The 27202-nt window shown below is 35.9% G+C and overlaps 1 protein-coding gene across 4 annotated transcripts in view; it reads left to right on the top strand.

Annotated features, from left to right (window-relative positions):
• Positions 1 to 27202, top strand: part of LOC105229673 (filamin-C) — a 74857-nt gene that overhangs the window by 28090 nt on the left and 19565 nt on the right. For 3 of the 4 annotated variants that reach the window (XM_049453705.1, XM_011210099.4, XM_049453707.1), the window contains one exon: positions 12 to 454. In XM_049453705.1, coding sequence (XP_049309662.1) covers positions 12 to 454 — 443 coding nt within the window. Of the gene's footprint in view, positions 1 to 11; positions 455 to 2419; positions 2648 to 10723; positions 11547 to 27202 lie in introns of those variants that run through there. The other variant, XM_049453706.1, reaches the window with a different exon arrangement.

The raw sequence follows: 27202 nt of genomic DNA, 5'->3' as shown, positions 1-27202 counted from the left end.
AATATTTACAGACCCAGTGCCATTACAGTTAAATCACATTCGAATAACACTTATACCGACAAATCCGGTGGGTATACGAAGACAGTCAAGGAGTCCAGCGAACATGTCGTTACTGAACGCACCTCTGGTGGTGGTGTCAGTGGTGGCGGCGGCACCGGTAACGGTCATTATGGCTATAGTTCGTTGTCGCGATTTCGCCCCATAGAGAATAGCGCTACTGGTGCCCGTGCTATACGCGTACAAGATATACCGAACGGTGCCATCGGACGTCCCGTGGAATTTGAGATTGACGGTTCGAAAGCGGGTTCCGGCAATTTAGAAATATTGGTCAACGGTGGCCGCGTCACTTCGTCGGTGCGTTCACTGGGTGGCCAACGTTTCGTGGCTAGCTTCACGCCGCACGAGCCGGGCATACACACTGTACAGATCACTTTCAATGGAGAAACAGTGCCAGGTAACACGCATATTCATGTTTTTTAATAGTTAAACATAAGCTTTCTTAATTTTGTATATTTATAACTGTATGTGTGCTTCAAAGAAAGATTAAATTAAAACATTAAACGTTTTTTGATGTCTGCCATAATTTAAAAAATCCAAATTTTATAATTTTTATGCCTATGTCTGATTAAAATGCCGAATTACTAACCTCTTTTACATTAAAAGCGAGCTTTAAAGGTTCTTGCCCAAGATAATTTCAAAGTTCGCTTAGCCAAGACACAGCCACTTGGTTAACTTTGAAAGTTTCTCAAAATATTTTGTAGCCTTGTTCCAACCCAGCAACACAGTTTTGAAAGCTTTGTGTTTTTTTTTGTGTCCAAGTTTTATACAAAGTTGAAGTTACCTTAAACTTTCACAACTACAGTGGCTCTTAAATATCAGTAGCGGCTTTAAACAGTGTGTAGGTGAGACATTTCAGTTTTATAAAATTTTGACGACCTTTCTTTCTTTATGTGATTAAAAATCTAATTATTATTTTTTGTTATTTTGAAGTAACTTAAGAAATTACGAAAAATTAATGAATAAATAATTTTTTGAAAAATTAATTTAGATAATTATTTACAATTTAATTTAAATTAATAATTAAATAATTTATTTAATAAAATTAATTTAAAAATATAATTAATTCATTATTTTTTTATTTCTTATTTAAAAAATTAATTAATAAAAATTAAAATAATTAATATTTTAAATTACATAACACAAAAAATTATGATCAAAGAATATTTTTCAAAATTAATTTTTTAAATAATTTAATTAATTTTGAAATAATTCAAAATTTTTTAATTTTTTTTTTCAAATTTCGAAATAATTTAAAATTAAAAATAATTTTAATTAACTTTTATTTAAAATTACTAATTTTACTTACATAACACAAAAATAGAAACAAATTTATGAACTAAATTATTTTACATTATTCATTTTTAAATGATTAAATTAATTTTAACATATTTTTTATTTACTAATTTAATTATTTTAAAAATATTATTTTTGTCATAAATATTTTTCAACATTAATTAACCGAAAAAAGCAAGAAATTTAATTAATTAATTTTTTTAATTAAATTAATACTTTTCATTTAATTATTATTAAAAAAAACTAATTAATTTTAATTTTTAATTATTAAAAATAAGCTAAAATAAAATTAAAAATATTAATTTAATTAAAAAAAAAATAATTGTTAAATTTATTAAATTTCTGGCTTACTTTTGTAAATTAATTTTTTAGATTTTTTTTCGAATAATTAACAGGTATTTTTAATTAAAAAAAATTAATTTAATTTTATTTTTAATTAAAAAAAATAATTTAATTTAGAATAAAACATAAAAAAATTAACAAATAATGTTGTCCAAATTAATAAATAAAACTATTAAAAAAAATATTTTAAAAATAATTTTTATTTATTAATCTCTTTTTTGTGTTATTTAAATAAGATAAAGTTAATTAATGTTTTTAATTCTATTTTACTTCATTTATTTTAATTTATTATATTTTAGTTTATATTTATTTATTTTAATACATTATTTTTTTTTTGTAATATTTTTGTTTTTACATAAAGTTAACTAAAAAATTGTTTTTATGCAATTTTTTTATTCTTCTGGTAATTCATTTTACTTAATTTTTTATATTTTATATAAATATGTATGCATATTTGTCAACATTTACCATTTTTAAACAAACTCTCTCCAAATCTCGAATCAAACTCTCTCTGAGCTTAGCTCTTCTCAGTACAATTCTGAGCATCTGAGCGCAATAAAGTGATCTCAAACGCTCACCGGTAGCTACGTGCCCCACACCATTGCTCATGCCATGCAACCGCTCTTCTGCTCTGACTCTAGCCCAACTCAAAATGAGACACACAGGTGTTTTGTTTTTGCAAACAACAAAAGCATTTACCATACCTGTACATACACGCACACATACAACGCAACCGACGCTCACTACCTGTTTGCGTCTGCAGAGAGTCAATGATCACTTTGGCCGCCACACTGAGCTAGAGTCTAGCCGCTGAGCAATGGCGTTGGCTTAAATACCTTAACTCAGCGGCAGGCGACAGTCTTAGCTCGCGTTTGCAACGAAACTGACACGTCTGCGGAGAAAATTCAAATAAGCAAAACTGCACATTAATTGGGGGAAAATAAGAAATAAAGTAAAAAAGAAACTATTGTACATAAATTACACAAACAAAATGCAAAGCCAATAGAGTCATTGAAAAGTGAACTATGCCTGTGTTAAAGCCATTGAAAGCGCATTGATATTCAATTCAATGAAATCAAATTGAAAGGAAATTCGCATTGTGAATCATTTCGAGCAGAAATCACAAAGAATTGCAGCGCTTGCAAAGAATGAAAAGTGAAATGTGTTTTTGAAAATGTGTGAAAATATCAAAAGTTTATTGAAAAAGCATAAGCAATGCTTGCAAAATATCACTTCTTAAGCGATTCTGCCTAACGGAAAGTGCTAAAACAACGGAATTTCTACGCGCTGTGTGAGTGTGTGCGTGCATTCCACAGCCATGAGCCAATAGCCGAAATACCACTAAAGCGCAGTGAAATTAGAAAAAAGTTAAAATAGCTAAAACAGCTAAATATTCAAAATCGAATTGAAAAAAATGATAAACCGACGCGACACCAGAAGACAACTCGCCCATTTTCAATGGCCAAATATGCAAATGTTGCTGCTGTTGTTGCTGCCATTTGCTAGCGCTATTTGCGTCGTCTAGCTGGCGGTCTGGCTTGCGCTGCCTGCCTGGCTGGCTGGTTGCTTGGCCGACTCTTTGCCACTGCCAACGCTGCGCCTTGCTTTGCCGCTGCTGGAAAACCAGTTTAATGAACTTTTTCGTTTCGCGTCTTGTAGCGCCAATACGTTAATTTGTTGTTATGCTTTTTGTGTTTTGTTGTTTTGTTTTTAACTCTATCATTCTTGTGTTGTTGTCGCTCAATTGATCTCCGCTGCCGCGTCCAGCGACTTAGTTTTTATTGGATTCTTCGCTGTTCTAATTTATTCATTTTCAAATTTAAATAATATTTTTTGGGTTCGGTGATCCAGTGTTAGACTTAAGCAGCTTTGGATTCATATTTTTTTGGGAGAAGTTGGAGTTAGGGTTAGTTACTTGTCTTCTTTGGTTAGAAATATTAAATGAAGGAATGAATTTTTTTTACTAAAGCAAATGCTATTGGTTTTTTATCTATCAAAGCCTATCCTTAGGCAGGAAATGAGGTTCTTAGCTATAGCAGTTGGTTCATGAGGTTTCTCACTTAGAGTGACTTAAATGTTGATATTTTGAGGAAAACAATTAAAGGAGATTTCGACAACCTTTTTGGGAGAAATTGTGGTGTCTGATACCAAATATTGGCTGGATGAAGGTTATCCAAACTCTTGGACGGTAAGCATCAAAGATGATAAACGTCCAAAATTAGTACATTATCGACGAAAGCATCAAAGTATACAGCTTTCCTGCTTTGATACCTGAAATAAGTTATATTAGTTTGCAAAAAAGTTTGTAACACCCCGATGAATAACTCAGATATCCTATAAATTACATGTATAAATAATGAGCCTGATAAGCTAAGTCGATTTAGCCACATCTGTCTGTCTATCGAACTGAAATTTGCACACATCATTTTCCTCCAAAAAAGCTGCTTATTTTGTCGGAACTGCCGTTATCGGACCACTATAGCATAAAGCTGCCATACAAACTAACCGATTGGATATAAGGTCTTGTATGGAAAACTTTTCCATTTGACAACATATCTTCAAGAAATTTGGCATGTACTATTATCCAAGGCAACGGTATAATCTCTGAAGAAATTGTTTAGATCGGACCACAATAGCATATAGCTGCCTTACAAACTGAACGATTGGAATCAAGGTCTTGTATGGAAAAATTTTCCATTTGACGAAATATCTCCAAGAAATTTGGCATGTACTATTATCCAAGGCAACGGTATAATCTCTGCAGAAATTGTTCAGATCGGATCACTATAGCATATAGCTGTCATACAAACAGAAAGTTTGAAATCAAATGCTTCTACGGAATGTGTTGTATTTGTGAAAGGTTTTATAGCTTCGGTGCAACGGATTTTAAATTTGTCTTGTTTTTAAATAATTTCAATATTTTGTTTTTCAAAATTTTCCAAAAATTAAAAAATTTTGCGAAAACTTATTCATATTATTACAACTTCTCTACAGAGAAAATATTAAGTGCTCATATTTGTTAATCAAATGCAACACTTTGACTGTGAAACTCAAAGTTAATATTATTTATATAAAAAAATGACTTCAACTTAAACTTTAAACCGCCTTCTGCACACACACACACCACTTACAGGCATTTATCTACAACTCTTCCCAAGTGTATCGCTACGCTAGACTAATTTTCTCATCCGCTGTTGCGCTTTGTTGTGTTGCAATAGAGCAGACACTTGCTTACTGTGTACATAAAAGCTGTCAAGTGCGTTCTTGTTGTTTTTGTGTGCTGTGAACCGCACTCATTGATTATCATGTCACCTTTATCTTGTACAAAAACAAACAAACAAACGCACTTTGCTACAGACAAGTTCAAAACTTTTCCCCTCACAGACTCTTACTTACATTTCTCACAAGCGTCAGAGCGAGCGCTTACCGCGCACCGCGCAGTGTTAACGCATACACACACATACGCACGCGCGCTTGCACTTCGGTTACCAAAGCTTTTATCACCTTCGAATCGTATCTGTCTCAAGATAGAAAACTATGGAAACTTCTGCCACATATTTCAACGAGAATAACAGATTTTCTCAGCGCTTTTTAGGTAGCGCGCCAACATTCTCACACACACACGCGCGCACGCCGAGCTATTTGTTCTCGATGCGCGCGGCAATTTGTTCCGACCAAAAAGTTCGACGCATTGCTCTGCAGCGGAAGCGTCTAAATGTTGGCAATAAATCTGTGAAAACGACTAATTGTTGTTGCAACTGCATTTGTTTGTTTGCTTACTTAAGCACACATTTGTTGTTGTTGTTGTTCTACCTGTTGCATGCGCAGCATAACAGCGAGCGGTGTCAGAGACGCTGTGTTCTCTTGTAAATTGCATTGAATTCGCTTTACCTTTCGCGCCACTTCCTTCGCTTCCTCGGCGGTTTCCTTTCTTTGCAGTGTTTTTGTTTTTGTTCGCACAGAAAATTGCTGGTTGTTTTCCCAGCGCATTCGTGCTGTCATGGCTGTCATGGCAATGCACCATAAACACATCAACAAATGTTACTATTTCCATGTGCATGTGTGTGTGTGCGCGTGTGAATAAGACACTGCAACTGTAGTCTCAGGAAGTGGGAATTGCCCATATTTAACATGCCTTTTTGGTGAATATTTCCGTCAAGGCGCGTATATGTAGTAGTGTGTATAAGTATGTAATCCATGCGTTGTGTTGTTGTTTACATGTTTTTTGTAATGCGGCATTCTTCGGAATTTCAATGCCCCCTTCCTGGATTTCTTACATTTTTCCTGCCGCATATTTTCCCATTCCAGTCATTTTACATTGTTGTATTTATTCAGTTTGCGCCCTTCTCTTGGCTTCGTGCATTGATTGGGAGAAATTTCCATTGCATTGGGTTTCGCTTGAATTCCTTACGTTGTAATAACCGTATAATTTCTTAAACGTCACTATTTTTCCCGGTTCATTGGCAATTTAATAACACGCTGGTGGGCTCTTCAGCGAAGAAAAATGTTAGTTAGCTTCTGCTTGAGTTGAGTGGTAACAAAAAAACATGCATTCTTATTATCTTATGGCTCAGAAACAAACTATAGTTCTCATGGTAGGGACGGACGGATGTACTCTACATATTACTATGCTTTTATATATAGTAGTATAAACCCTCTAGCTACTTATTTTTGAAGCAAAAGGTCAATAAGTTATAACTTATCAATAATATTGGGTCACCTTTTTAATAACTCTTCATATTCCTCAAATTTACCTAAGATCTTACTCTAAGTCCTAGTCGAAATTTATTTTTACTCATACAAGGTTAGTTTCTTTCTCAAAGTAATAGAGTCTTATATGTGGGCTGCCTTCAAATCCTTTACATGAGCTGCCAATACTAACATTGAATCTATGCGATTTGAAGTTATAGCTAGCCATCGATTGGCAGGTATATGATTTCTATAGCTATCGACAACTAATTCATGACATACAATTTTTTTGATATTTTGAAGAAAAATGTCTGGTATAAGGAGTTTCAACATTTTTTAACCAAAAATCTTCTTATTTTACCACACTTATAAACTCTTTGAGATCGTGTTTCTTTGGACTAATGATCATTAGCTATAGATTTAAGATTATTTTGACTATCATGCATACGTATACCATCTCAGACTTATGTCTTATATTAGCTGAGTCCTCTGTCAAAAAGAAACCTACCAATTGTTTTAGAAGTTGTTTCTTCCTATCTATATTCCTTTACACCTTTAATGAAAAAACTTCTCCACAAATGATTGCATTTAAAGTTTTGATCTTGATGTCTGACTTTGCCGCATATAACTCACCTACATCATTCTTGAGGTACTTGAGATAAAATACATATGGTACAACGACTACAAAGATATTTTCGTCATAACCAAGCATGAAGGAGTACTTAGGTTTTCAGCAAGCAGTGGTTCTCACATGAATTCCAATATACATATTTTATATTAATGGAACAACTGTGACTGATTATGTTACTTACGAAACCCCGTAGATATCGCTTAGAGAAATCTTTTAAGTAGGAAAAAGGAACGGTTTTTGTTTCATCTTCATATAAAAAAATACGTGTCCACGCTGTTTGTCCGCGATGGACTCCTAAACTACTGAACAGATTTTAGCAACATTTAGCACACTTTGTCCAGATCAAACCAACTTAGAAGATAGGATAATAAAAACAGTTCATAAAAAAAATACAGTGAAATCTCTCTTAAATGGGCGCTCTATTAAGCGGACATCTAGTTACATTAACCTCGCTGATGGGCCGGTCTCACTGTTTGTTGATGTTTATTAAAAACAATCTATTAAAACAAAAAGGCTGGTAACCAGACATTGAGAAAGCAGTCTTAAATTCATTACTCCGTTCCTCAAACGTTTTCGTCTTTATTCGTAAATAAAATTTTCACTGTAATATTAGTGTATTATATGAATAATAGTATCAAATGTATGTATATCACAGCAACGCAAGACCGGATTCACTGGTATAATACATATATTTATTAATATCAGTCATTGGCACACTATAACTCTAGATCGGCATCGGATTCCAATATGTAGACAATGTTTTGGAAGGATGGGTTATATTCCGGTTATAATGAACTTTACACTTTAAGCTTCAAGCTTTGATTAACAAAACATGTCTTTGTGAAAAAAATTCTAATCTCAGTTTACATTCAATACCAATTTAAATTTCTTTACCCATATAAGACTAACCGTTTTCTGTAATGCATTAGTTTGAAAATATAGTGCGCTCCATTATTGTGTATTTCTCCTATTGCTTAGAGCGTTTAGTGTACATTTTCGGCTCGCTTCATTAAAAGAGTGCCAATGGCACTAATTACTTACAAATTTACAAGCGAAGACACATTAATACAAATGTCGAAGTCGGAGCGTTAAGTAGCAGCCACTGTTTAGCAAATATTGTGTTAGCGAGCCAAGTCAAGTTCAAAGTCATTAGGGAAAATGCTTAATGAGCGAACATTTTAAGAGGTTTGAGAAAAGTATTTATATATAATATACAGAGGAAGTAATTAAGGAAGTAAAGAGTGAGAGAGATTATTAAAAAGGAAATATAATCGGAAGATAAGAACAGAATGCGTTGACTATGATCTTATGGTTTAAATATTTGTCGCGATGCCCACGGATTTTACAATTCACAGTTTCATTTTTATATTTATCTTCACTTGCAAGCAAGCTAAAGTATTAGAAAATAAGAAAAAACTTTAACTTCTGCTACACCGAAGACATAGAACACTTCTCAGACTCATTTTTAATCTCATGACAGCGTGTAAATATATTATTATCTTCAGCGGTCGGTTCGGATGGCAGCTCTATACTTTATATGCTATAATTGGCTGATCTGTAGAAATGATATGGACTGTAGTACGAGGGTTGCTATATATATTTCTAGCCTAATAATGTAAATAGGCATATTTATCAACGAAAATGTTTTTTTTTTTTTTGTTTTTTTCGTTGGATTTGGCTCGTCTTGGAAGACAAACACGGCAATTGTATTTTTTCAGCACTTCTTTACACCAATCCACACGGGCCTTTTTTTGAGCGGTTGTCAAATTGTGCGGGATCCAACGAGAACAAACCTTTTTTACGGCCAGGTGTTCATGTAATATCGAATGTATGCTGGTGGGAGAAATGCATAGGCATGCCTCTATCTGAAGGTATGTTACATGACGGTCTTGCATTATCAGTTCACGTATGGCATCGATGTTTTCTGGCACAACGGTTGTTTTTGGACGACCTTCACGGAATTCGTCTTTGAGCGAGCGTCGGCCACGATTGAATTCGTTGTACTAGTTTTTCACAGTGCTATAGGATGGTCCTTCATAGCCATACAAAGATTTTAGTTCATCGATGCACTCTTGTCGTGATAATCGTCGAAAGTTGTGAAAAATGATCGCACGAAAATGTTCACGAGTTAATTCTATTTTTTGGCCGAGATGAATTTTTAATTCCCTGTAAATAAAACAATTCACGATTAAATGACAAAACGTTCTGAGTGATGTTATGCTAAAAAATGTCAAACTTTCCAATGGAAATGTCAGATTGCACCTGACAACACTTAGTGTTGCCTACGTCAGAGATACATATATATAGCAGCCTACGTACAAGAGATGCTCCAATGTGTCCCTGGTGCCTGCTTTGGGCATTTCTTGCAGTATTCTCGATCTGTCAGTCTTATACTATAGACGCGTGTTGCTACCAGACAGTGACCAGTATTCCGCTTCAACTAAATTAGTTAAATAATAACCACAACTAAACATTCGCAATCAATAATCTGTATACATATTAACATATGAATTTGCCCACAAATCCCTTAGTTAAAAGTGCCATTCCACTTTTCAATGCGTCCATATCACTTTTGCATTTTGCATGAGACTTTAAAGCTCCAATCATCTTTGTACTATTCACCTCATACGCTGTTGTGCCCGCCCGACATTCCATCGCCCAGCAAATAGGCGCCTAAGAGAGCTGTATCTCGCTGAGCTTGCTTGACACATATCTTGGCATATTTTGCGTGCGAGTTTCACTGCGGCGACACAACAGCGACGCGACAACAATAAAAGCAAACAAATGACTTGTAAATATTGGCACACATTTTCACATTCTAGCCAAGTTCGGCGCCCCCTTACCTACGTTGTACGTACGCTGTGCGCTAACTTTGGCATTCCCTACGCAGCAGCTTGATTGGCAAAACACGTCGGCAAACTTTGACTGAATGCAAAATACACACACATGACTGTAAACGTAAAAAAGAGTACACAAAAAGCAGTGAAACTGTATTTTGATGACTGCTTTATTTTATAGAAATTGCTGGCGTACATTAAAGTGCGTCGCTTAGGTCTTTTATGCTGCATAAATACAAAAGTGCTTGTGTCTTTACCTGTTGTACCTGTTGTTGAATAGCTGTTAGGTATTTTTATAGCCCGCCAGCCAGCCAGCTGGTTTTCAATAGTGCGCCACGCACTCAGCGAAAAGTGAAAAAACCGAAAAAATGCGCAGCGAAACAACGACAAACGTGCGCGCATGCGCAAAGGTCCATTGAGCGGCTAAGGCAGGCTGGCGCAGCCAGATGGAAGGCAAAAAGCGGCAACTTTGCAAAATGCGCGTGTAAAAAACGAAAATGTTCGATAAGAAATAAAATGAAAAAGTGTAAAGGCGCAGCTGCAACAAATGGGCGCTGCGAAGTAATTAAGTGAAGTGAACTTTTGACCCAAAAAGCAGAGTTTATAGCTATATGAGCTAAATAAAAATATTAAATACATAAATACACAAAAGAATTGTATAAGTGGAATAAAATATAAAACAAAAAATAATTCAAACAAAAAACAAAACAAAAAATATGAAAATAAATAAAAATATAAAAATGATTTTTCTTAAGAAAATATATATTTTTGTGTGAAATAAAAATATTAAAATTTTTTTAGAAAATTTTTTTTATTATTTTTTTTTTTTCAAAAATATTTTTTTTTAATAAAAATGTGGTTTTTGTTGAAGTTTTCAGCCTACGATTTAATCACAAAGTATTTATGCTCAATACATAATATTTTAATATACATAAATTAAATAATAATATTAAAGTTTTATATACAAAATAAAGCAATAAAAGCAAATCAAACAAAAATTCGCGCCAAACAACGCCAACGTCGTGATTTGATACAAAAGAAAATTCCACAACAGCACACTGAGTCAGACGCGCAGGTGCACAAGCACTCAGTACACGGCACAAGCGAAAAAAAAAACACAATAACAAAAATCAGTTGCGAAATCAGTGGAGCGGAGAACATACGCAACATTACGCCCAGCCGCGTTCTTGCACTGTCACTGCCAACAGACAACGCCACAGCCACCGCACACTACCCACCAGCGACGCTATCGCGCCAGCAGCCAGCACCAACAGTCGCCGACAACATCGCACCGACCAGCGCACGTCTTCGATTGCCACTTTTTCTTCTGCTGGCAACCGCATTTTCCTTATCGCCGCCAATAAATTCCAGCACCGTTGTTATTGCCGCAAGTGGCACACGTAACCGCTGTCGCCGGCGCACGAAACCAGCAATCACAACAAAAGCATAAGCGTTTATACGAAAATAAGATAACAGCAACAACAAACACTGCAACGACAGTGGAAAATATTGATTAAAGAAGGAATTCGCGCCAACACAATCGCTGTATACTGTTATTGCTGTTGTTGTTGTGGCATAAAATCCGGAAATTCTGGTCGCCGAAACATCAATACAATTCAAAACTAGCCGCTAGAGCTGCGCTGTCGCACATTCAATTCGGTCGCTGCAATTTTCAGCTACGCCAGTGGAGAGAGGTGAGATTTGCGGCATGACTACGGTGTACTTGCCACACATGCACATTATTTATGTTGAATGCTTATTTTATAAATATTTTCCGGTTTCGCGTAGATTTTGATCGCCTTGCGGCACCTCCAATTAAATAAGTTGTTATGTGGCAACAATTTATTTTGACATATATACAGACATACTAACGCAACATGTTGCATAAACTGTGTGATAGCTCCCGTGCGGTGTCTAAGCTGTCTGTTGTGGCATGCCACATGCGTGATTTGGTGCTTTTCCACATGTATTTTACGATTTCTTTGTGAGCTTAACAATAGAATTTATGTGTGTGCTTTGGACGTTTAAAACGTTCTTTGTTGCTGTAACGGTAATTGCTTTCATCGGTGAAGGCAGATGTTGTTACAGTGTTCTCACAGATATTGCTTGTGAACGGCATTCGCTTATCAATTCCAATTATATGTATCTCTAATGGTTAACAATCATATTCCTCTACATGTATAGATATGGTACATTAGAGCGGGTCGATTTACAGGGTGCAAAAAAAAACAAAAAAAAATCTCATAGGCGGGAAAGGCTTTTCTCTAATGGTTAACGATCACACTCCTCTATATACATATGTATGTAGATGCATATTAGTGCGGGTCGATTTATAGGATACAAAAAAAAAATACTCGCGTATGTGGTAAATGTTCTGTGGATCATTCTGAACTACTGCTTTGCTTGAGAGACTACGGTTCTGGAACCGGTTGCGGGTCAGCAATTTTTAAAGTGTAGCTTTTGAGGGACTTTCAAAATTTGTTCGTCAGTTTTTGAGTTATTCGTATGAAATTTAATACGTAGGTGCATTTTGCTATTCTATTTATCATTTGTCGGATTTGGATAGATCGGACAACTATATCACATATCTCCCATACATCCGAAATTTCAAGATTTTTGAATTTCGTCTTAAAAATTGTTGGCTCGAAACTCAATTCAGATCCATAGTCTTTTGGACAAAATGGTTCAGAGTGATCCGAAGAACTTTTTTCGCATACTCGTTTTTATAGAAAAAAATCGACCCGCTCTAATGTATAAATAGTACTATCTAACACTATTATCTATATACATATATGTTTTGTAAAAAATTGTTTATACCCTGAACCCGAAGAAAACGTCAGGAGACTCTATACAATATATTCTTAAATGATAAGCGCGTCGAGCTGAGTCGATTTAGATATGTATGTCCGTCTGTCTGATTATTCTTCAAATTAGTCCCTCACTTTTTGCGATAAAGATCTAAAATTTTGCACACGTCATTTTCTCATCAAGAGGCTGCTGATTTGCCAAAACCACTGTTATCGGACCACTATAGCATATAGCTGTCATACAAACTGACCGATCAAAATCAAGTCCTTATATGAAAAACTTCTTCATTTGACGAGATATCTTCAAGAAATTTCGCATGGCGTATTTTCTTAGACAACGGCGCAATCTCCGAGCAAATTGTTCGGTTCGGACCACTGTAGCATTGAGCTACCATACAAACTAACTAAATCAGATGCCAATATGATAGCTGCAGTGCAACCGAGGTTAACGTTTTTTCTTGATTTTTCCTCTTTTTTTGCCGCTAACAAAGCGCCGCTGTTGCCAGTTAGTTAGTAAGTCAATCAGTAAGTCAGTTGGTGGTGCATGCAACATTGCCACAACTGCGCCATTATAACGACTTTTATTTGTTTCAGTTCCATTGTATCGCTATTTGCTTTTGTTTTTATTGTTGTTCGCTTAAACTAACTGTATTTGCATTTTATTCATGGCAAAACTACCGTTTGGTATATAGCCCACTTTTTGTGCGTATGTGTGTGCGTTTAAATAGTTCATAACACGGCCCATATTTGCTCCTCTGCCACTTTAACACATTTTATCTGCCGTTAGGCACACTTCGACTCAGCCGCCATATTTGGCTATACAAACATACAAGTTGAATGAATAATCCAGCGGCGCTATACACATTGATATACATACATACATACATATATATATATATACATTTGTATTACTTGTCTATAAACGGAATACTACCGATTTTTTGTTAAAGCCTTTTTGGGCCTCAGCCACATACAGGCATACATATATACATACATACATAGAATAACATATATTTATATACACACATTCAAATTAAATGCGTTCGTGCGCCAAACTCACGCCAACAACGTGCTCTACAAATATTTATGTACAACAAAGTGTGGCGGCGGCTTGGTTAACCCAAATACGTGGCTCACATTTTAGTTAGATAATTATAATAACAATTAGTGAATTATGCAAAAAAATGGCAGATAAATGACATAAGTCTGCTGGAATTGCCATTAAGCAACGAAATTTTTTAACTAAAATATTTTACTCATAATAGTTAGTCGTTAATTTTCCGAGTTATATATTGAGGTTAAGCCCGAAGCAGTGAGGTTAGCACTGGGGCTCCATGGAAGGATTTTAATATTATTTAAGATTAATATCGAGCATTATTTCAAACAAAAATTTATATATTTTGCCTAAAATTGTAAGCTCTTAAGACACTAGGAAAATATTAATCTTCTTCTTCTTCTTTACTGGAGCTTACGCGGTTATAGCCGAGTTAACAACAGCGTTTCGGGTCCCAAACTCAGCGCATAACACTGAGATTCGCCTTCTCAATTCAGCTTGCCTTCAAGTGGATGTTCTTTGGCTACCCAGAGGATACATGACCGGAAGTCGTGAGCTGCTTGAACCATATGTAAAAGAATCCTTTCTGGCCGCTTCCAAGTGAATAGAAATCAGAGATCACCATCTCCAAAATATATGTACAACCAAATAAATACATATAAAAGTACATATGATCAAAATTGACCCGGACTATTAAAAAATTAACTTTCACATATTTTAATATACCTTTATTATCGTTTTGAGCTAACACAAGCATCCCATTTTCATATATTTGTTATAAGGTTCGGCCGGAATGACCTCAGAGCCTTCAGCGAATTTTGTTTTTTTACGGTTTCGACTATTTTTTGGAGCGCCATTCGTTAGATTGTTTGACAGCTTCGACGTTATGTTCTTAAACCCACTTCTCGACATGAGTGATGATGTATTTCATGAATGTGGGGTCCACAGCTATGATGTCTAGCGTTTCTTTTTAGCAAAAATTGCAAAACTTTTGGTACGGGTCTAATATTGACACGCTCCATACCCGAAACATTAGCCAAAATGTACTAAGTTCATTCTAACATTGACACGCTCCATACCCAAAGCATTAGCCAAAATGTATTAAGTCGATCCATAAGAGATAGTCCCTCAAATTGTGAGATATCGCTCTGAAATTTTGCACTTGTTCTTTTTTCCACTAGAATCTGCTCATTTGTCAAAAACGTCGATATCGGACAACTATATTATATAGCTGTCATACGAAATGATCAATCAAGATCAAGTTCTTATATGGAAAACCTTTTTATATGACAAGAAACCTGCACGAAATTTGACAAGGTTTATTCTTCAAAGCAATGCCACTATAGCTGCCTTACAAACTGAACGCTCAAACTCAAGTCCTAATATAGAAAACTTGTTTAATTGAAAAGATAAATTTACAAAACTTCGTTCATAGTATTTTTGAAGACCGGGCAATAATATATGAAATTATTGTACAGATCGGACCCCTATATCAAATAGCTGTCATACAAACTGATTGATAAAAATCAAATTGAAGGTCTTTTTATACCATTTATGCTATAATAAATGTAGCTGTTAAGGGTATTATAGCTTCGGTGCAGGCCAAGTTAAGTTTTCTTATGGCTATGCATAATGAAGTATATTGAACAAAAACATACACATAAATAAGTGCATCCCTAATGCGATTTCTTTGATATTTTGCGCCACCTTCATTACAGAGCCATCAACTTCGCAGAACATTAACTCTCGTAAATTACCGCTACCGGTATTAGATTTGAAAATTTTTTCGCTCTTTTCTAAGCCACTATCAAGTACGATCATTTAAGTCAAAATCACTTACTTACATATATATAACTATATATACATATACATATATATGTAAGTATGTGCTCATTTACTTATGTTTAGTTTAACAATCCACAAACGAAACTGCTTGTGTATGCCTGAGACGAACACTGCAAGTTGGCTTTAACCTTTAAATGCTTGTCGAAATACTCGTCCATCCAGCAAAACAACAACAATAATAACAACGTCATGCCCGCAGCCGCACATACGCGCTCCAATAAATGGCGCATGGCAAAGTAGTTTGCGATTTATGAGCCAAATACTTGTTGGTGCCGCGCAAAAATGCAAAATCGAGCAAAAGAAGAAACAGCAAAGTGGAAAAAGGCAGCAAAGAAAACAGCTGCAATAAATATATAAATAACAATAAACAAGTCAATATATGTGTACATATGTATGCAGAAAATATAACTTTATGCTGATATGAAGTGAAGTTGTGGCTGACTCCACCAGCGCACCATCGCGGCAGTGCACTAGCGCATTGTTGTTGCCAACTTTTGTGGCCTGCAAACGGTAAAACATGCAATGTCAACAGCAGCAGCGGCTTAAGCATAAACACAAACAAACAAACAGCCGTGAGCACACAGCGACAAGCTGAAACAGTCCCCGAAACCGAGTCGCAGTTGAGGTTATGTTTGCGCTGACTCGCCCATCAAGTTTTGCATTTTCAGCTGTTTTGTGCTGGCAACCACAATGCGGTTGGGCCGTTGACTGACGGACGGACAGACGGAGATAATGCTAGTGCGGTGGAAATGCAAGGGTGGGGCAGGGTAGTGCAAGTCTCTCTCGTACGCATTTTAGCCCATCGCCAGTTGGGTTGGTGTAGGGTTTCCGCTGTCACCGCAAAAGACACACCAATGGTTGATGTAGTAGGTGCAGAGGCAGGTGAGCGCACAAGTGTGCAAACAGGTGGACATGACGCACTTATGCACAATTATTTAATATTTTTTAAAATGCATAAAAATTAAAATTTAAATTCGAAAATGCGATTCGACAACAACAATTTCATTAAAAAAACGTTGCGTAATCAGTTTGCGGGGAATTCCTTGCGGCAGCACATTTCTACAATATTGCTCACTGCCACTGTGCTCATACGTAGTATATAATTATGTATACATATACATATATAAATGTATATATATTATATATGAAATAATTTGCGCTTTAAGCTCTGCTAATTGTTCTTTCCGCTTAATAGTCTCGCCGCGTCGCGCAAGCGAACGCGCTAATTGTCTGAGAGAGCAGAGAGAAAATGCAAAAATGCAAAGAATATGGAAAATAAATTAAATGATATTTGTATTCATGTAAAAAGTCAGCTTATTTGCATGTATCACACATCGGTTGCCATTTAATTAGCGCCGACAATACTTTTTGCTCGCTAGTTTTCCTATTATTGTCTGAAAATGACCCTGACTCAGCGCCCTTATTAGCATTTTTGCAAGTATAGCCGCATTTTTGTGTCATTTTTTCTACTGTTCCTACCGGCGATGCGGCTGTTAGTCGTCATTTGCGGTTGCTTGACTTTTGAATGGATTAAAATATTCTCTTTTAAAAATAGTTTCATTTTGCAGACTGTTTAAGGCTGATAACTGTTATAAAAAATCTTATATTTCGCATTTTGCAAATGCTTAATTAGTATATTTTTAACTATTATAATTAATTATATGTTGAGCTTTAATTTAAAGTAATACTTTAATTATTCAACTGACTTTAAATGGGTTCAACGAGCCGCATCCAATTATTTATTTTTTAACTGCTTAACCCTCAAATAAAAAAATATCACGGTTTATTAAAAAAAACAGAATTTCTTGTGTATTAAAATTTCAAAAAGCAAACAGTTTGAGTTAAGGGTCTATATCCTCTTGGAAATAAGAAAAATGTGCGTTTTGGGATTTGTTTTTTTTTTAGCTTTTTTAAAGAGACATTTGATTTAACAAATAAATAAAAAGGATATACATTTATGGGATATCATATACTATAATAATCTGCAATCCATTTTAGAAATGTTTGATGCCCTTGTTCCAGTAACCGATTTTCAGGAGGATCTCCGAAAAAAGGTGGCTGACGTTGAGCAAGATTTTTCTGCTTAAAATTAACTGAAATTCAAAAACCCAAAAAGTTCTTATTTATGCTGTAGAATAAAGATCGAAGTTCTCACACACGTCAGTTTTGAAGAAACATGGACCAAGGATACCACACGCTCACAAACCACACCAAACCGTTGTTTTTTCTAGATGAAATGGCGGCTTCGGGCTCTTCGTCCAAAATGCGGCCATTTTGCTTGCTAACATACCCAATGAGCCAGAAACGAACCTCATCGCTAAACAAAATTTGGCTCGGAAACTACGAATCTTCTTGGAACTTTTCAAGAGCCCATAGAACCAAGCGATTTCACTTGGGAAGGTCGAGCGACTTAAGTTCTTGCAAATGCTGTATTTTGTACGTATTTTTCAATTAAGATCTCGACGTATAACGCGCCAGGTCGTTCCATACGCCAGTCCGAGTTGCTGCTAACGGTCCCGAATCGACTCTTCACGGTCATAGTGTACACTCTCAGCTATGGTTGTTATATTTTTTTCACTACGTGCTGGACGTAGTATATTTGGTCAAATATTATCCAATAATGAATGCTGGGTTTCAAGATGAGTGCTGGTGTTGCGAATAGTACGCTCAGTGGGCCGATTATGTTGACCATTAGTTGAGCGAAGCGCATGAAACACATTCTCTACAGAACGGGAGTTTTCGTAATAAAATTGATCGATTTGTAAAAGCTGTTGTTGTAAAGAGATGACCCGTAATCGGTCAAAATCCAATATAAGTATGGAATATTTCGTAGTTGTGAAGGGTATTATAGCTTCTAAGTACACGTTTTTTTTTTCTTTTTTTAAATTTTCCCTTTTTTTAGATGCAGTTAAAGTAAAATTTACCGCTATGGGCTTCGTAATAATAATTGCATTAGCAGCTAATAAAATTACACATAATTCCCTTATTAAATTAAATGAAATCGAAGAGAAGGGCTCAGTGCACATGTCTACAAGCACACAAAAAAAATAATTTTAAATTTTGAAAAGCACTACTTCATTTAATTTAAAAAAATTGCAAATTATCGTCGGCCAGATTTAACAAGATTATCGCAATTTTCAATTTCACACAATTTAATTCGCGTGCATCTAACATATGTACACACATACATACATATGTGCAGTACATACATGTATTTTCATCGGATCAGCATATTCAGTGAGCACTTCGGCATTCCATTACACAAATTCACTTCAATACTTTTTTCCACAGTCAATTAAATGCACTCAAGTGCTCTTTTGCCCTTAATTTGCAGTTATGCAACACTCAGCGAAATAATTAAAAAAGAGAAAATAGCAAAAAAATAAAACAGTTCAACAGTGTGGAAAATAAACATTACACTAATCATTAAAACTCTCACACATCACAAATCGCCAGGTGATTACCTTGCCAAGCACGTAAATACATATGTATGTAAGCACTTAAGTTTGAATCTAAACACAGCATACATATTTACATACATTTATTCAGACACTCATACATATGTATATGTTTATTAAAACACACATACATGTGTACACGTGCATATGCATTTACATAAATATGTAATTGCAGTAAAACATAAGTGGCGAAACGCCATGGAGATATTTTATTAGAGCTCTCTCGGTAATGCTGCAAGTAATTATGACATATTTAATTATTTCCCATAAATTTCATAAATTAAATGCGCATTTTACACAATTTTACGTAATTTAGAAAATATGATCTGCAAACTTCCCGCTTGAATCGTTTAAAACTTTCAAGTTTGTTAGGTGAAACTCCTAAGTTTCAGTTTAGACTAGTTTCGTTGCAATATAGGGTAGTCGAAAAAGTTTTTTCGTATTTCCAATCAAACTTCAACTTATTTTTTTTATATTTATAATGAATCAAATACATATGTACCATTCTGATCGACAAATTTTTGCCATTTTTCCGCTAGAGACATTATTACATCATTATAAAACGCTTCTGGTTTCTCGGCGAAAAGCTACGACAAGTAATTTTCTCAGGCTTCCCTTGAAGACAACATTGCTCTATTAAGGAAGTTCTGCACTGACCGTAACAAATGGTATTCCGATGGTTTAAGGTCAGGGCTATATGGTGGATGCATCAAAACTTCTCAACCAAGCTCTCCCAGTTTTTGCGGAGTCATCAAAGATGTGTGTCGTCTAGCTTTGTCCTGATGGAAGACGAAGCCCTTTCTGTTAATCAGTTCTGGTCGTGTTTTTCGATTGCTTGCTTCAATCTCCTCATTTGTTGACAGTAAAATGTAGAAACAATTATTCAACCAGATTGGAGCAGCTGATAGTGGTTGATTCCTTTCCAATCCCACCAAACACTCATCACGCTTGAACCATGATCTTTTTCGCACGTTGTAGTCGTATTTGATCCACTTTTCGTCTCCTGTTACCATTAGCTTCAGAACTGGTTCAAGTTCACTTCGTTTCAGCAAAGAATCACAGATATTAGTTCGGTCCATTAAATTTTTTACAAACAATTCATGTGGTACCCAAACATCGAGCTTCATTTTGTAACCAGCCCTCTTTAAATGGTTCAAACCCGTTTGGTGATGAATGTTAAGTTCCTTAGCGTTGTCATAGCTGCTTATATGACGGTCCTGGTCAATGTTTTCCACAATTTCATTGACTTTTTCAACGATAGGTCGACAATATATACCTTATTATGGTAAATTTTCTCTAACAAGCGGTAACTACTGTAAGATAGTAAGATCTTGGGTAAATCTTTCGTAATCCTAAAATTATTACTCTGTAGCTGTTGTCAGAACCAACATCTAACGGTATTCTACTGAATCCTAATATCCTCACTTAAAATTATGCTGCTTTTCGTTGTTGTTTTCATGTGTAAATTTATGGGAAATTAAATAGAACTAAAGTTTAGTGAGCAGCGAAGTGGTGAATCGAAGACGGCTCCTAACACTAGCCTACCGAGCGAGCAAGCACATAGCTGATTGCGCTCGCTTGCTATACTCTTCTATTTAGAGCGAAGTCGTAAAGAGAGGTAACTGTTAGCAACGAAAATGAGGGCGCTGCCTGTCGATTGTATTATATCAATTTTGTCTCAATTAGAATTTTCTCTGAGTCTCACACAATATTCTTTCATTTAAGCGAAAGCTTCAGCTATATCTTTTTATCTCTTAAGCTGATCCACACAATGCACTCTCATATTGATTTTAAAATGGACTGTTCGCGGCTCACAACTCTCCAACACGTTATCCTTTCTCCTCGGTAATTTTATAATGTCTGGCTGGCTTTTCAATAAATTTGCACATCAATTACAATTAGTTGCATTATCACTCACACTCGCATCGCGACTGGTTTCCGGCCGGTCCATCGCAGCATAGTCACCACACACACACACATACACATACAAAGATTGAAAGTGGACGCCATTAGCAGCTGCAGCAATTACCGTTTATTGTTTTAATGCCGCTGCTGGTTGTTGCTGTTGGCGTTTGCTTGCCTCTGGCATTCAGAAAATCTGCGGAATCCGCGATTTTCCTTCAAAGTTGCTGGCGATCATTGCTTGGTGTTGCATGTTGCACAAAAATTAAAATTCATTACTTTTTGCTGCCACCACAACCGCTTTGCTTTATTTGTTGGTTGATGCCGGTTGATAGCGCTGTTCACTGGCTTACTGATAGCTACCATTTCGCTGCGACTTGCCTGTGCTGCACTGGACTTTTTCCTCGTTTTCACTTTAAGGTATTTAATGTGCGCGCAAACACACTTAAACAAACACATATACACAAAAGCACACATACACAAGCATATACATACAAGTTCACATTCATACATACAAATGTTAGTGCTGTTGCAAGCTCATAAAGCTCATGTGTGTTATGCTTTATTATCATTTCAACAATCTTTATTGTTGTTGTTGTTGTTGTCTGCATAATTGTTAAGCGTTTTTGTTGCTGTCCACTTGCACTTTTCCTTTTCCACAAGCGAATGCGGCCTGCTTACTTGCTGCACGCTCGATTGCCAGCGCTGATGCCTGTCCATCATCATCATCACCCATTCACCGCGTGCACCAAGCACGTGTGGTTGTTATTGTTTTATGTTGAAAATGAAAATGTTTATTAGCCTGCGCCACGCCCCACTGCACCGTGCGCGAGCAGCAGCAAAACTCGCGCCATTATTGCTTGATTTTCTGCATGCATATGTGTGTGTGTGTGTGAAAGCGAGATTTTAGTCGCTTAAGCAATTCGCTTGTCGTGTTTTCAACTTATTCATGGCATGCCTTGCATGCAGAAATACCACTGTTGTTGTTGTTGTAGTGCTCATCAATTCGTCACATCGTCAGTTTGCCAAGCGGTCGCCTTGCATTAACATAAAGTTGTACTTTTCAGCATATTTGCTGTTGATGTTGTCGGCAGCAGAGCCAGCGAGCAACGAGAGTCACTGCCAGGTCTCGTTTACTACTTAAATATGAAAAGTAAATACATCTGTATGTATGTGTACTCATAAATATCTATGGAATTATTTGTTAAGCGCCATTTCTCGTTTTCACTGTTGCCATATTGACCGCTGATCCATCGCAATCGGCCAACGTTTGCTCGCACTGCCAGCGGCAACTACGATTTTGTGTCAACAATGGCAAGAAACGCGACACTCATCGCGCTCCGGGCAGTTGACAGTGTGAAAGTGCAACTTGTTTTCGCGTAAAGCGACGCGCAGCCTTCATCGGTGACGAAATGAAATGGCGCTTAAAACAATATTGATTCACCAGCAGCATCAACTGGTGTTCAACCTTATGATTTAATCGTTGCATTTTCATTTAATATTTTTTGTAATTCTGATTTAAACAATCACATTTCAGTGAAATTTATAAATGCACAGATTTAATAATACGTTTTGGAGATATTTTAACTCTTTAAAACAACAACAATGTTGGTATTTGACATTAAAATTGCATAAAGCAACAAGTCCTCCACTTTTCTTTGTCTTCTAACTGTGACTGTCGAACAGTCTCTTTGGTATTGCCTTAAGTTTTCGAGGCATGCGATGGTATTTATCTTCGAATCGTTTCTGTGTTTACGTCACTTTAGTGCTGCCTTCAGTCTTTTAGAGGATTTGTGGTTTCTGAAAACCTTACTTCTTCTAACAATTCAAAGATATAATACTTCCCAGATGTGTCAACACACGTTTAAAAGGGATCGTAGAATGAAAATCTCTCAGCGATTGAACCCAGGCTATACCACCCTCAGAATATATGTGTAGAACTCCTTTTATGTAGACAGTCTTATATAAACAGTTTCTTAGATACTCTGTTCTTTCTCTGTTCTATTTTTGCCAGATTTCGAGTTTTTAATTCATCACTTAAAACGTATTTTTGGAATACGTTCTCAGTCTTAGTTCTTCAGATTATTATAACTAAATATAAACCTGTCGAATTAGGTCAAATTAGTCTGGTAGGCCAATGAGCCACGCATAGACCCGTTTTGGTCCTTTGCGATACCAGATTGAGTTCATTAATAGGAGGAATAAATATCCTAGGATGTCCATGGAGAGTAGTCATCCTATCGGATACCTACGCTTGACAAGAATTTAAACAGACTCTGTGGCTCCACAATCGATACCTCCTCCGGTGTATCAAACCGTGGGGACCCCATATGCTTATACCGCAGTCTTGCCAATGCGAAACAATTGTAGGACAGAGATGACCCATTTTTTCCTGGTGCCTTGATCTAGACGTTTCCTGCATTCTTCTTGATCTATCGGCCCCATTCTGCGAGCGTGTGTCGTCAGCTGTGCAATTAATAGTGGTCCAAATTGTTGAGATATTACTTTTGAAGGGCCATATTCCCATGGAAGGCAGAAACAAGAAATTTTTGTACTTCAGTTCGGCTTAAAAATCTAAATTATTATTAAAGATTTTGTGATTCCGATCCCGACAAATATACACATGAAGGCTGTGTGAAAACATCTGGTCGATCGGTCCAACAGTTTCTGGGAAATTTTTCTCACCACACATTTAAGTTTTGGAAGCCGATTACGCTAAATTAAAAACTTCTTACAAATACGCTCAAATCACCGAAAATAATCAGAATCAATTCACACTTTTTTGGAGAATATTTTCAGATATACTACGTATTGTCCCATAAGGATTAGACGTAGTAAGATTAGTTTTCAAAACGAAAAATGGCAGTCAAGTCTTAGCGTTCCTTGTTTTTAACTATCTTAAAGGTCATGTACAAGTCGATACGTTTGGACCTGTACTGATAGCTGAACCTTCTTTACAAAAAGTATTTTCGAGCCAGAAATACTTTCGCAAGTTTATCTAATATTGATAGCCAAGCTCTGCTTGCCACTAGAGCTCCTTTATATCATGGTTTTTCGATAGTCAGAATGTAAAGACTCAATCGACACCAAACATCAGCGGGTTTTCCAAACATACATCATAATAATTTTCCCTAGTTTCTTACCACAGATCTTATAAATCTTTGGAATTACAATAAATTTGGACTTGTCCACATTTCAAACAGCAGCGAACGAACTTTAACCGAATTTATATCATATATAATGTGTTTCTACACACGTAGGACGTGTCCACATTTCAATACGCTATATGGCTTATTGACGAAGCCATTCATCGAAAAATGAGCCTCATCGCTGATGATGATTTTTCGATGAAAATTTTGATTATTTTCAAGTTGTTGCTCAGACCAATTCACGAACGTACGACGATTCTGGTGGTCAAGCGGTTTCAGTTCTTGCGTCAACTTGTTCTTGTAAGCATGTGGGTCAAAATTCACCACAATGACATCACAGAGATGCCCAAAGCTTGCGAACGATGTGTGAGAGACTGATTTGTGTCTTCCTTTTGTTTGTCTCACTAGCACGGGGACATTTTGTACTGTACTATTCAAATTTTTCCACTAAATTCTCAATTGTTGCTCTGACAGGACGATTATGACGACTATAAATTGGACGTAGCACTCTTAAAGTTGAGGCCACTGACTCCGAATTTCGGTAATAAATTTTAATAATTTCGACTCATTGTTGGATCGTATAACTTTCCATTATAAAATGGCAAACCTCACTGAAGAAAAATTTCACAAGAGCGGGGAAAAATCGTTATATGCCTATGTCTATCAATCTCAGTTATAGACACTCTAAGACTTAACTTTATAAAAGCATCATTAACGTTAGATGGGATTGAAAATTTGTTCGTTTCATAATTTTTTACTTACTACAAAACGTTTTTTAACTGCACAAAATTTGCAAGAAATACAAATGAGTTCAAGTTCATTTGAAATTTTAGCAGCAAAAAAAGTGAAATAAAAGCTCACTTCTTTGATTGTCATGCTAATTGAGAGTTTATGAAAGCTTTATAAATCATATAACAAATATAATTTAAGTAAGAAAGAGTACATTCAAATATAAATAATAAAGCAGTGTTCGGACATTGCAAAAAATAGTAACTCTTACTTAAGCTTTTGCTGTTTACACGGCATTGAAATTTGCTTGCTTTCAACAATTAGTGCTTGCAGGTCAGCAAAAATCCACAAATTCCGCAATTAATGGCTAACACTTTTTCAAACGGCTCTGCCGCATTTGGAAACGCCTTACATAAAGTTTGAATGGTTTTTGCAGATTTTAGCTCAATTTTTTGCATTTTTATGCTTACTTATTTCGAATACACAATTGAAAGCAATGACCCGAACACTTACTTAAGTTAATGTCAGAGGCAAAGCATAAAATAATTTGCCTAATTTCCGAAGTATAAAAAATAGTATTGAAATCATAAACAGCCGAAACGGTGTCAAAGCAATTGCTGTAAGTGGGACCCACCAGCGAGTGGGTAAGGGCAATTTGTCGCCAGCAAGAAAGCCTTGCAGCACTCCGGCATTCACGCCTGCTTGCACAGAGGTATATGGAAATATTTAACTAAGTGCATATGCAGATAAGCACGTGCAAGCGCAAGCCTTGCTTATGAGTACAGAGATATGAGTAATCAAAAGTTCCCAAACCAAATAAGGCTCTGCTGCACCAGCGCTATTGCAATGGAACTGTGTCACGTCGATTGGCGACTTTTACTGCTAACCCATACTTGCACCGTTATTTGCTTTTTGTTTCTATGCAATTGTGCAATTATACCGTTTATCTGTGGCGCCGCCGCTGTTGTTGCCGCAATCACCGTGAATGCGCACAAATTCGCCACAACCCGCTGCTTACACGCCTTGCCATATTTGCAAGAGCCAGCGATTTTCAAGTGAACGAGGCAATCATTTTCCGTTTTGTTAAACATTAAATGCAATAAAAATTGCAAAAAAATTGCAAAAAAAAAAATAGAAAAAATTGTGGAAGTGTCTGTGTGGTTTTTACTTCCTGTCGCCGATTCGTTGCGATTGTAAACAGCTAACGGAGTTATAGTGAAAAAAAGACTGTAAAAAAGCGAAAATTGCATAGATTGCAGAAATTATTTTTCTCTCGCCCGATTAGGCGTGGCCCACTTAAGCAGTGTACTTTAAAAAACATATAATGAAAATAAATTCCGCAAATAAATGCAGGAAAAGTAGAAAGTACGCGGGTAATGGTTGGCAAATAATTGCATTGGAAAGGAAAACCACTTCGAATAACTGTTTATTTAGAGAGCAAACTATATACGAGTTAACACTTAATAAGAGAGAACACTAAATAACGATGAAATAAAATTTGCCGGAAGTTGAGGGTAACCTTATAGTTATTGGGAATTTTCTGCATTCAAAAAAAATCAGCTTACTTTATACTTAGTTAGTTAAGTTAAGTTGAGTTAAGTTCAGTTAAGTTAAGTTAAGTTAAGTTAAGTTAAGTTAAGTTATGTTAAGTTGAGTTAAGTTAAGTTAAGTTAAGTTAAGTTGGGTTGAGTTAACTTAAGTTAGGTTGAGTTAAGTTGTTAAGTTTTGTTATATTGCTTATGTCATGTTGTGTTAAGTTAAGTTATGTTTTGTTATATGTATGTATTATGTTATGTTAAGTTAAGTTAAGTTGAGTAAAGTTAAGTTGAGTTAAGTTAAGTTAAGTTAAGTTAAGTTAAGTTGAGTAAAGTTAATTTGTGTTAAGGTAATAAGATTAATAGATTAATAGTAAGAATTTCGAGAAATGAAACTTGAATGGTTAAGCTCCGAGAACACTGTCTTTTCAAAGCAGTTCCCTAAAGCTATCCAGAAATGTTGTTTGTTTCGGCAATAACCTCTTCAAGTAATTTCTAATATTTTACTTAGTACCTAATCCTACCAATATCGAGCCAAAGCCCCCACTCCATACAACAGTTTCCAAAAACAACTTGCAATTATTTCCAGCAACAGATTTTCCCAATTTTCAGCGAAATTTACCATTTAAGCAATTTCGTTTTCATGTATGTTTTGTGTTACATCGCCAACCAATTTCATAGTTAATTTGAGCCTCACATGCAATTGAAAACCAAAGTACAGTGCAAGTGATGAAATGCCTGCCTCTATTATAAACACAGTGCCCGCCAAAAGTGACGCTCCGTTTGGCACGTTTATGAGTGATCTTGATCTTGGCAAATTGTGAGCTCAATGTGACACACATACAGGCGCACATAAATGAGCATCGTTTAA

This window comes from Bactrocera dorsalis, chromosome 3 (genome assembly GCF_023373825.1).
Source record: "Bactrocera dorsalis isolate Fly_Bdor chromosome 3, ASM2337382v1, whole genome shotgun sequence".
Taxonomy (NCBI): Eukaryota; Metazoa; Arthropoda; class Insecta; order Diptera; family Tephritidae; genus Bactrocera; species Bactrocera dorsalis.
This window is presented reverse-complemented; position numbering and strand designations above follow the sequence as displayed.